Below are 13,023 nucleotides of genomic sequence, written 5' to 3'. Positions count from 1 at the left end.
ATAGATCTAAAACGCACATTTAACACACATTTAAATCTGCGTCATTATTATTTTTTATGGTTAAGAAGTCTTGAGGATTTATTATAATGCAGCAGGCTCTCGTGAAAGAAACGGCAATTCAGAATGCTTTTAACATAAAATATATATAAAACATGCTTTTTACCTAGTTTTTTTCATGACTGTTATGCTTTTTCTTTTGGTATTGAAAATAATTGAATATGTCCTATTTCATTTGAACTACGCATTCTCATTTGAGTTACTCATTTTCTTTGAAACTATTCATTTCTTTTTCACTTCTATTTTAAGGCAAAAAAAATTTGTCTTTGTTCTGAATATATTAATATATTGGTCTAATTTTCTTTTCTTTTGTGGCAATGATGTTTTCTTTTCCTACTTTTATTGATAATTTAATTTTTTCTTACTAATATTCTTTGAATTTAATAGTTTTCTATCATTTATGAAATGGACATGACGGCTTTTTTTAAAAAATATACTAATCTGATTTCTGTTTATATGTGTGACAATGGTGCTTCTTTTCCTATTTTTATCGAAAGAAATTTGATTGATTCATATTCTTTGAAATTCCTATTTTTTTCTCATTTTGAAAGGCTTTAAATTTGATGGAAAAAAAATTAATATATTCAGTTATAAACTAGGCTTATTTTTTAAAAATCTTTATTATTAAACTGGCATTGAACTTGCAGTTGATAAATCAGAATTATTATTCTGTTTTCTCAATAATTTGTCTGATACCATAATGTTGAAATTGATAGATTCTATTAACTGTGTTTATTGAAAAGATACAAAAAATACACAAATAAGAAAAATTCCTTTATTTATTTTTGATCGATATTACACAGAAAAATATAACAATTTAATAACAATATTATGGTATATAAAGATAATTCCACATAAAATATAATAAATACCATTATAACAAATATTTAAAAAAATTTGTATTTCTAAAAATTAGAAAAAATAAGTTACTAAATGAGTACCAGATGATAAAAAATATGAATCAGATAGAAGTGATTTTTCTATACAATCTATGTAACTGAAAAAAAAATGAAGATTAATTTCACAATATTTACTTTAAATTGAATATGATTTTAAAAGGAAAGGGAAAAATATTGAACAAATCCTTTTCAATGAATTTAGATTACTGAAATAATTTTATACTGAATGTCATTTTTTTTGGTTGATTTGCATAATTTATTGAGAAAAAAAATCACTTCATTAAAAATATGCCTTATTTTTTAATTAATCAATATTTAAAACTATTAAAGCATTATTATAAATTTTCAATATTCAATGAAAAATATGAGTTCAAATTCCCAAATATTCCAGGTCGAATAATTTGAAAAGTTTTAATTTTAAATACCTTTTTTGTAAGGAAGCTAAATTTTATTTAATATTTTGTTTCATTAATGTTCATATTCTATATTAACTTTTTAAAATTGGATTGTTGTAATATATTCTTTCACTATTCGGTTGTTGCGAAACTAGCTTAAATTTCAAATCGTTTTTCTTCCAATTATAAAAAGAGAAAAATTTAGTTGGCCAGTCATTAGTTGAATCTCAAAATTACGAAAAAAGGTTAAACAAATTATCTTAACATTTAAAATTTAAAGAAATTATGCTTTGTGACACGTTCTATAATTTTTATTATTCCAACTGGTAGGGATATTTTAAAAAACTAATCAGAATGGGCATCGTTCTAAATTTATGGATTATACTGGATACTTACCTTCTAATTTTAAAACTCGTTAAAAGTTTGTTTTTTCTTACTTTTCATTTTTACCACTTTTCTTTTGTTCAGGTTCCTTCTTCTTCATCCATTCCTGTAAATAAATAAAATCTTTAATATGTTCTTATATAATGTCTCATGCGCTATTAAAAATTAATTGTTATTAAAAAAATTCAAGCTGTTTTTTTAGTCTTGAAATTATACTTATAATTTTGAAATTGGATCCGGACTATGAATAGAATATTTTCACTTAAAAAGAATATTGCAGCGAACTAATTTTAGGTTATCTAGATTTGCGACTTCTTGCAGTTGACATCATTTGTCTGGTAGTTACGAGGAACTCCCTCACTTGTTTAGTTTTATTTTTCTTAGCGGTGAATCACTTTGGAAAGAATTTTGGAGGAGTTCTTGCCTCTTGGCATGCTTCTAATGAATTGTAGCTATTTTTTTTTTAATTTTGTGTGAGTCATTACTGTGAGTAAGAAATGTTATTATAGTTTCTTATGTCTTCCTCTAATTCTTTCTCTCTAAATGGAGGTGGTTTCGGTTCACTTCTTTTTGTCTTTAGAGCAACTGGTGTTGCTTTCACGGCCTCTGATTAATGAAAAAGAATTTCGACATTTTTTTTTATATACTTAGACTTTAAATATTTTATATTGTTTCAATCGATGTTACTTCCTCATTTTTTCTTTGTTTTTATCGATAATAGATAACCTAAGTCAATAAATATATTATTAAATTAGTCCATAAAAAAGGCATTATCTTTGATATTAGAAGTAATTGTCTTCGGTTACATTTGAATTCGATATAATTATTTTTAATTTTTATGAATATTTTAGTTTTTGATTTTATCAATAAAAGGATTTTAAAAATCTCCTCCTGCATTTAAGTTGTTTCTGCTATAATCATCTCTCTTTCGAAAAAAAAAGTAAATATTTATGTAGCGTTATATAGTTTCGGATTTTTTCTTTTATAAAGCAACTGAAACTAAGCAAAAAAAAAGTTTCTAGCTATATATCTTGAGCGTTTCTCTTATCTCCCCTATCAGCTTGTGAACTGACTGTGTTGAAAATAGTTTTATTGTGCCTCTTGTAAGTGATTTTAATGAATGTTGCTGAAAGCGAAGATGATTTTGAATTTTCAGCTAATGAAGTTTAGTTGTACATTGCTTAAAACCTTTTGTTATACTATTGCTGCTGTTTGAGCATAGAAAAGTGAAAACATGAATGCATTTCGCTATTAAGTATAATATACCTGCTTGATAGAAGTTGAGCGTTGTTGCTAAAAGTCGATAGACATTTGTGAAATATCAAAAAGTCTGACTTAAAGGGAAATTCATGCTAAAATTTGGCGCACTAATTTCTAATTATATGTATATATAAATTCTACGAAAAAAATTATTACATATGTGCAGCATTTATAAAGACAGAAATTTAAACTGTAACTCTAAATCCTCTTTAAAATTTTTTTTTCTCATATATAAGAAAAAAACGGGAATGATGGAAAATTTAATCAGCTTTGAAGTAAATGCAATTTTTGTTAAATAACATTATGATTTAAATTTGATTTCTAACCTGACACTCCATGAACCAAAAATAAGTGATGTTGAATGTTTATCGAATTTATGATAATTGCGTGAAATGAGAATAGCAAGAATTTCAAGCAGGAAAGAACTTTGTCTAATCTAGATCAACATGTTTCCTTTTGCTGTGTCTTCGACTGTCCATAACATGGTTTCGAAAAAGAACAATTACTTCATTAAGATTCTCGATTAAACCGTGAAGATAGATGTTGTCTTTTTGATTAAAAGCCAACTCCAAAAATACCTGTAGTTGCTCCCTTTGATGCTGTCACACGTGTTACAGAAGACAGATACACCTGTCCTAGTTTCATTACCTGTTTTCATCACTGGCAAGAGGAACCAATTATTTTGTCACGCACAGTCCAAACACACAAAAAATAACGCTGTTCCATGTTATCACTCTTAGATCTTTGAAACTTTTGCCAAATAAATATTTCAAGCATAAATATTCTGCTTTCATCCGAATATTTTAAGGTGTTCGAGAATCATGCAATATCTTTAGCGATCATTACTCATTTTGAGACTAATTATTTTGTAACAATTTTGCAATAACAGATTTTTAAATAAAAACTATCCCCTTCTTATCATTAGAGTATTATGTTAAATAGTTATGAAAGATTTATTCTACCTTATATATTTCTATTCTAAAATATATTAAACGCATCGATAATATACTTTTGATTGCATTTACAATTCCAAAAAAAGAAGGCTCGTCTTTAAACCGTGAAGATAATATAATTTCCATGTAATTCGAAAAACCAAGATATAAAATGTAGATAGCTAATATATAATATAAAATTTATATATTTTTTACGCTAAAAGCTAAGAATTTTTTTAAAAATATAAATAAAGATGCGATGATTATAAGGGCTAAATTATTCACTTATTACCTGTAAGAAAATGCTCTCTAAGCAAAAATGAATTTTAAAAATCTGACAAATGAAAATTTAAAATGTTTCTGTGAATTAGCTGAAGATATGTAACGTGAAGGGAAAAAAATACTTAAAAATCTGGTGACAATTTATAAACAAAAAATTTTTAAAGAGATCCTTGCAATATAAGCATTAACATCTAATGGAATAAATAAATAAAATTAATTTTGGAAGCATCTTAAAATATTCGCTTTATATTCATTTCAAATATAACAGTTTTGGCTTCTACAAATAAATAATAAAATTGAAAGTTTTCAAAAGAGTAATGGTTAAACAATCATGAAATATATGCATTGTTAGACAAATATAAAGAAAGTTTCCTTAATAAGTAAAATGCATGAAATTAAAATAAATTTATCAAGTTATGAAATAGGAGTTATTGATTTCTTATTTGAATATGAAAAATTTTGTTATCAAATATATTCTTTTCCATGACCATGCAACTTATACCTATTTCAGAAAAAATCCCTTTGCAAGAAGTCGTGCCTTCCAAAGAGAAAGGGGCGAAGAAGCCAAAGCCGAAACCAGCGGAGGAAAAACCTACTCCACCTAAATTCACTAAGCAGCCAAAGCCTCAAACAGTTAAAGAAAAAGAGAAGGTAGTTTTAGAATGCAAAGCAGTTGGTTACCCAACTCCTAAACTTACCTGGTATAAAGATAATGTCCCCATCCAGTCTTCGAGAATATACAAGATCACAACAAAGGACAACACCAGCACCTTAGAGATACCAAATGGTCAGCTCACTTCCTGTGTTTACACATGCAAAGCAGAAAATTCGGTGGGGCAAGCTGTCACTTCGGCCACTATTAATGTGCAAGGTACGTTCTTTGGTCCTTTTTTTAGATGTTTTATCTTTTAGAAGTCGAAAGAAATGTCCACCCAAATAAGTATTTTGAAGTTGTATCTTTAATGACGGTAAAGTCTTCTTTCACAGATCACAGAATGATACTATATGCGAAATCAGAAATTTATTCATAATGACGATTTTCCTGTAATTTTGTAGTAGTTCAGTTCAGGGATTTCTCTACTGTTTCATAATTTGTTTTATTCGATGTCTAATTAAATGTTAATCGTTGAAATTTAAAAGCTACAACGTTGCTTTATGAACACAAAAGTCTGAATTTACAATAATCTTGCTCAAATAACATTAACAATTGCTTTTTAAAGAATTACAATATTTGTCTTTCAGTTCATATTGTTATGGTGAAGAAATTGTTTCCTTTTTCCATCTAATTTTCTCAAACTGAATTATGCAATTTCTACTTGATGATGATTACAGATTTCAGAATCGCACATCACTATTTAGCAAAAGCACTTCACATCAGAAGATTTAAATGAAACCACTACAGTTCAATAAAAGTAACTTACAGTATTTCTTTCGCAAAATGCATCCTCGGCACTAGGAAAACTCGTCGCTATGCAGTCTTCTAGAAAACTCTATGCGTTGTGTTGGAGAATGTTAGATAAACTTGTTAAAGCTCGATGTACTTCCTTATAATCCATCCAATCCCTTCAAAAAATGTGAACAGTCTTCAGAGCACAATATAGTTTCACAGTATCATTATTACGATGATTTCCAAATCTTTCTTCTTCGGATGAACTGTTACAGAACTCAGCAGAAGTAAAGTTTTGCACCATTAGAATGTAACTACTGATTCTGAGACAAAATGAGCTGTAATGTTCAAAATGCGATTTCGAACGTCGCGCGGTTAGAGTACCCACAGGTTAGGAATAGTTCCAGAAAGACAGCGATTGGACTGCTCACGAAGAGGAAAAATTTTCCAACTCTCCGGGCGCGCCCTCCTTCCCATCAGGGGAGAAAATGACAATTTTCATGACCATATCTGGTGAGATCCAAAAATAAAAATCTCCTGCCCTGATTCACGTCATCCCCTGCTCCCTAGAGACAGAAATAGTGCCGAGATCCGAGAACTATCTTTAACTTTCAGCTTCTCCTTTCTGTGACTCAGTTTTTGCTGTAATCGAGTGATTTATTTTGCCGGGAAGAAGGAATGATATTCTGTACGACATTTTTTTTTCATTGCATTTAAGGTGAGGCAGAGTTACTTTAACCGTTACTTCATCCGTCTTCATTGCTCCAACGCTTTTCGTCAAGGTTGACTTGAAACTTTACGATTCCGATCATGGCACACTTTTTTAGGTGATGTTGCTTTTAGAAAATTACTCACATGCAAAAAAAAAAAAAAAAAAAAAAAATCATTTGTGCATTTAGTTTCACCTAAGAAAAATATTGCAGTTATTATAATATTCTTTCCTTTTATTATTATCTTTGGATCTTTTCCTTTTCATTTTAGTACTTTCTATCCTCTTCATTTTAGTATCTTTTTAAAACAAAAGCATTTTCTTCTCCGATAAAGTATTTTGACCAACTTGTCTTTGAGATTTTATAATTTACTTCAAAATTATCATTAAGTGATACAATCTGCCCAATTCCTTGATTTGTCTGACTTCAAAACTCCTTCACACCATGGGAAAACATATAATATATAATTTTAAAAATTTGTCTTTAAAAATATTAAGCATCTTTTTTCATATTTAGAATTTTTTTTAGTATTTTAGAATCTTTTTTCATTTCATTTTACTTAGTATTTCATACAGTAAAGACTTATAACATTTAGCAACTGTCTGCTGTCAGCTGCATGCTAGTTGGATGCAATGAAAATGAGTTTCTGTTTCGTTTTAAATGATCTTTATATTGTTCTGTCGCTTTATTGAAATTCTGAATTTGTCAGTAAGTATTGGAATACTAGTAAGAATGTTTAGAAATAAAGTGTAACTTACATCTTTTTCTTCCTCGATTATAATTTTAGTAGAGTAGCTTTGGTACAATCGAGGACTTTCGACCTTCATTTAAACTTTGTTTCTGTATTGGCTCTAATTAAAATTTCATTACGTGTTTCTGTAATTTTTGGTGGGCTTGGCGTAGTATTAGATCATCATTTACTGATTTTCAGTATATTTTCGGAAGCATGAGTCGACCTTTCAAATTTTCTTCTATTAGATCATGGCATTCGCATGCAGTTAGTTGCCAGTATGTTTAGTCACTTAATAGCGCAGTCTACTGTCCTCATTTTTATACTTCCCATAAATTCATTCGCTTCACTTAATTCACATACTCGGGGAAAGAATACGTGGACTATTCAGGTCGGGTATTTAGATGATTAGAACATTTAAAAATTTGGCAATAGTCCGCTTGTGTTTTACAAAAGCAAGAATCGAATGATAGTCTCGGCATGAATCTAGCATTACGAAATAATAATGCCGAAGCACCTTCCGAATCGAACAAATGATTATTTTTTTTATATATATTTAATTGGTTTTACATCAAAAATTTACAATAAGAATATGCATGCCGAAGAATTATATTCTCATTTTATATGGATGTGTTTAATTGTGTCACCGTTTCTCCGTACATTCATTTCTCTATTTCGATTCCTTGTAAATTGGACAAGCTATGAGCTACCGCGATATTTATTCGCCTCTTACACAAGAAACTAGCATTACAATATTTTACCAAGTTTTTCTTTTATATAATTGCATTTCGGGAAATGAGTCACTATAGAGACGTGTTGGAGTTAGAAATTTTGAAATCTACAGCAGCTTAGCAAGTTTCGATATTACTTTCTGCAATTACTTCTCCTAAATAAGCCGCTAGAGAGAAAAGAAAATGAAATAGCCATATTTGTTGCATACTCTTATATGTCTAACTATTATGTTGATATTTGAAATCGATTTTTAAAAAAAGTCACAGAGGACATTTATAACCACTATAGTATCATAAATGAAGAACAGACTTAATTAAAGGAATGGATTCTTCCAGCATGTAGATAAAGCAGAGGGTCTCAGAGCAATTTAAACTCTAAATGTACACCTGAAGTGTAGTAAAAATTATATGCTAAGTATTTATATTTCTTTCTGCAATTTGTTTCATAGAAATAAAATTTTTTGAAAGGAAAAAAAAAATTAAATATATATATATTTTTAAATTGATAAAAAAAAATTGTGTTTTTCTGAATTAATCATTTTTAATTCTTTCTTCTCTTTCACCGTACATTACTTAAAAACTATTTAATTATAAAGCTTTGGGACACAAGAAAATGCAGCTAGGACTGTTTAGCTTCATTTTTACACAAGTGACTTAGAAAGAGATAACTTGAGAAACAGAGCTCTTTTTGAAATCAAACAAATTTTCATATAGTTTAGTTAATCACATTACAATTTCCTTTGCTTGAAAAACTTTACATGAAGTAAAAAATTGTATGATTACTGATTATTATCTGTGAAGTAAGCTATTTACAATGGGTTTTTTTAAAAAAATAATTACTATAAATTACAGATTTTAGTTAGATTTATGCACTGTTACACATGAGCTACCTATACACATAATTATGATTATTTTTGTCAGATGATATAGATATTAGATATGTAGATTATTATTTTGTATTTTTGTCAGATGATATAGATAAATCAGAACTCCATTCTCCTAACTTGTTCCGCCAACTATTTTGAAGCTACTAGATAACCTACCTCCACTTTCACCGAAATGCATCCCATAAATAGGAAAGAAAGACTTCTGGTTGATTCTCTCCATCCTGGTGTGATTCATTACCTTCCGCTAATGACGGGACGTGTTTCCTGAGAGGGAAGGGTTAAACTGTGACCGACGATGGCTCGGATTCAACCATGATTCCCACCAATACTGTTATAGTGTCCAAATAATTCAGTTATTTCGTGTACCTTAGGGCGGTCGGAAATAGCTAGTTTATGGTTATCCCTTCTTACTACAGATTTAATATGTGCCGCTTAAAATGTGCAACGGGTTTTAGTGGAATCTGGTCTTGAACCTGTGAGCTTTCGACTTCGAAGGCGAGACACTCGCAAAGCGCGACTTTGGGTTACGTCATTTCATAGAAAAGAACTCTCCGCTTTTAAAAAAGCCACAATTGTACCTAATTTTATACTATTTAATTTTAAATGTATCTAAATTTTAAGTCAGACACGCTGAAAAACTATGTCTCTATTGTGGAGTTTTTTTTAAATTTCAGAATTACTAATTTGTAGCATTTAGATGGATAAATAACCCGTGTTCATCGCTTAATTAATCTAAATTTAGAAGTTACTTCTTGTCTTTCCCTAGGTTTTCAGTTTGTCCAGAAACAATCGGAGCTTGCGCTGCTTTTTTTTTTTCTGCGGTCCTTTCCTGTCCGCATTCTAAATCTTAGAGTTCATCTCAAAATAACTTGCTTACAATAGCACAAACTTGCTGCATCTTTGTGTTGAACCGTGTTTTTTTTTTTTATTGCTGTCTTTAAAATAAGCAAATAAATGCATCGATGAATATTTTTTTAGAATGTCAAGGTAACATAGCGATACTGAAAATGAGAAAATGAAATTGTAGTGAATTTTAATGTTGAGTAATAAGTTTTACTCTTAATTGTATGTTTTACTGTAGATTGCAAATAGTCCAAAAAATATTAGAATTATCATTGAGATTATGAATAATTTTTTTCAACTTTAAAACAAGTAAATAAAGGTTTCCACCGTTTCATTTCAAAAAAGAAAAAATGGTAAAGTTTTTCAAAAGAATATCATCATTATTTTTCAAGTACTGAAATCAATGGGAAAACAGATTTCCGGCTCTCTGTATAGTGGCTTTCCGTGTTATGTCAGTACTAAAGCAAAGAAGCAACATTTACAGAGACTAAAAGCTTCGTATTCAATTCCACCTTCCAGTCATCTAGTAACTTTTTTCAAAGTTAACTTAGGAAAAAAATAATCAATTAATCATTATACGCCGATTTATTAAAACAATGCACAAATGAATTCAAGAAATTTATATAAAAAATCGCTTAGTTAATTTTCTTCATTCGTTATTTACTCTATAATTACTATCAAATGCCATTAAAATTATTTTCTATACTATTCAAAGCCAACAATATTTAAAATTCATTCCATCGAATTCTATAGTGCTGCTTTTTAATAGTAAGAGTGTTGTACTTTTTTGATCTAGTAAAAAAGGTTTTGTCATATGCTCCAAATAAAAAAATGTGAATTCTTATTCGAATCAGTCGCTGAAACTTAATATTATTAAACACACAAACTGTTTAAGAAAAAAAAAAAATAAATTCACAGCCTGTGTTTTACAATTTCTTAAGGATTTTTTTTAAAAATTCCTTACTTAGTTCTAATTTCTTTTTCATAACATGATATTCCGATATGATATAATGATGATAATCCGTATTGTTTTTAAATACTTATTTTAAGATGGTGAATCTTAGCTAATTATTTTTTTTTTCACGGGACGCAATTTACCTTGAAGAAAATCCCTTCTTACCGTTCAAAAATGAAGCGAGATCCCTGCTTCATTCTTCAACTTGTTGCATTGACGACATTTACTTAAAATAACCTTTCCTTCCAGAAAGCGGGAAACCGCCGCAATTCACCGAGCCCCTCCTACCTGTCACTGCTGTCGAAGGCACGAAATTGGTGCTGAAATGCACGGTCACAGGCTCACCCGTGCCGGACATCAAGTGGTACAGGGAAGGCCGAGAACTGAGGCCTACCAGGGACTTCCGGCCCACTTACGACGACCAGACTGGGGAAGCAACTTTGACCATACCGGAAGTGTTTCCCGACGACCAGGGAACCTTCACGTGCACTGCCATAAACAAATATGGCAAAGATGCCACGACGGCACCACTGACTGTCACAGGTAACTTTACTGTGTTATGATTCGAGTATTTCTTAGTTTTAGTTGGAATAAGGTAGTTTCGAATTTTATGTTATGTTTAATGTTAGAGATAGGAATGGTTCATCCATTCATTTTTGCATACTCTGATTTAACTTGAACTTTTTTACACTTTTAAAGGTGAAATTTGTCGCTTCTTGCTGTACTAGAGTTTCTAAGTTTCTCACATTTGTATATTCTGTATAACAGTTCAATATCTTAATATTTTTATTACGTAATTGTCCTTTGATAGATTAAATTAATTAGAGTTTGTTTCGATACAAGTAGCTCCACTCATTAATAATTTTGTGATTCTACTCCAAAATTTCACAATATTTGTAATAACGGATTATAAATGAAAGATTGCAAATGAAAAATAGTTTTAATAAAGAAATTAATTATTAATACAATATTAATAATGTGTTTTTAAAAATTGTATTTTAAAAAAATTATTGTGTTATGTTTATTTATTATTTTTTGTTTCATTTTATTTAATCGTGTTTCAAATTTTTTCCTAACAAAAATTTTGAATTTCAAAAGTTTATAATTAAATTAATTGACTGATTGTATTTTATTGTATATATATATATATATGTATTGTATATATATATGTGTGTGTGTGTTTGTGTGTTTAAAAACTTTTATATATTTTTAAACTTTAAAAAGATTTTTTTTAATTTTTAAAAAATATGAATTTAAAAAAAAACTATATTTTTTGGCGTTGATTTCGAAATGATTTTTGATTAGTCTCTATGTAAATCCTGGATTACGCACAAATATAACATGATAAAATTTTTGAATTTTTTTTTTTTAAATTTGTGATTAAGTAAATGGAAATGTAACCGAAAGTAGTAATATAACCATACTAATTCTTAATTATTATTGTTTGCTTCTAAAGAAAAAATTGGAAATAAGCAATAAGTATTGAATGTGATAGTGAAACTTTTTTCAATACAATCATGAATGAATAAGAATGTTCTATAAGAACTTCTTTGAATTAACATGTTGACTGTTTCGCTGCATTTATTACAGTGTAATTTATATGGGTCCCCCTGTCACCGGTGACCCCACGGCAGTGAAGGTGTTAAGGAGAAATGATTAAACTGAAATTCAGAAATTATGTGATTACAGGATAAGTAACCCCGAATGAAACCATCAATTTTATTTTGTAATTCAAAAAGAAAAATTCTTTTTTTCCGTCAATGAGGAATTATTTAAAATTCTGAAAACATTGATCATCCTCAATATTATTGAATATAAGAATAATAAAAAATGGAATTGACTCTTTGTTGTTCTAAATTCTAAAAAAAACAAAAACAAAAACAAAAAAAAAACATTAATTTTTTTTACATTTATCTAATGTTTTTTTTTCAGAGGATATCGTAATGATTGAGAAATCCGATTTATACGAGGCTCCTAAATTCATTAAACCTCTGTTGCCTGTCAGTGCTCCGGAAGGTGAACCTTTGGAAATGACCGTTGAAGCCACTGGTACTCCTATTCCTACACTACAATGGTTAGTAGTTTTTTTTTTTTAATTTTAAAAATCCTTTTCTTAGATTTATTATTAGGTTTATTTAAATCAAGGGATTCTGAATTTTAATAGTCTGTGGTGAAAAATGTTATGATTTTGTACAAATAATAGCTTGTAATGGTATGAAAATTATTGAAGGGTTATATGTTTCGAAAACTCAATTAGAAAGTTAGGAATTTAAATTATATCTTATTGGAGTAAATTACAGCAAAAAAGGATATTAAAATAAGTGATAGCGCATGAAAGTTTATATATATATATGCATTCAAGAAGTTTCCAAATAATGGGCAAAATTTCTTACATGACAAAATGATACATGTAAAATGGCAAATGTTTTGCTTGTTTCCATCACCTTTTTTCATTATTTAGCGAATAGTGATCATGATGAATCGTCATTTACCATTCAAAGAGATAATAGGCACACGTTTCCCCTTTTTTAGCCTTTTAAATAAAATTGTTTTATATGCTTCAGAATTTAA

General features: G+C 29.0%; 1 protein-coding gene across 1 annotated transcript in view; it reads left to right on the top strand.

Annotated features, from left to right (window-relative positions):
- Positions 1-13,023, top strand: part of LOC129962354 (titin-like) — a 308,547-nt gene that overhangs the window by 201,918 nt on the left and 93,606 nt on the right. Inside the window, 3 exon segments of the mRNA XM_056076101.1 lie at positions 4,721-5,080; positions 10,702-10,995; positions 12,385-12,526. Coding sequence (XP_055932076.1) covers positions 4,721-5,080; positions 10,702-10,995; positions 12,385-12,526 — 796 coding nt within the window.

The sequence above is a fragment of the Argiope bruennichi genome, chromosome 2 (genome assembly GCF_947563725.1).
Source record: "Argiope bruennichi chromosome 2, qqArgBrue1.1, whole genome shotgun sequence".
Taxonomy (NCBI): domain Eukaryota; kingdom Metazoa; phylum Arthropoda; class Arachnida; order Araneae; family Araneidae; genus Argiope; species Argiope bruennichi.
The sequence above is the reverse complement of the archived record's forward strand: the minus strand, read 5'-3'. Positions and strand labels throughout refer to the sequence as shown.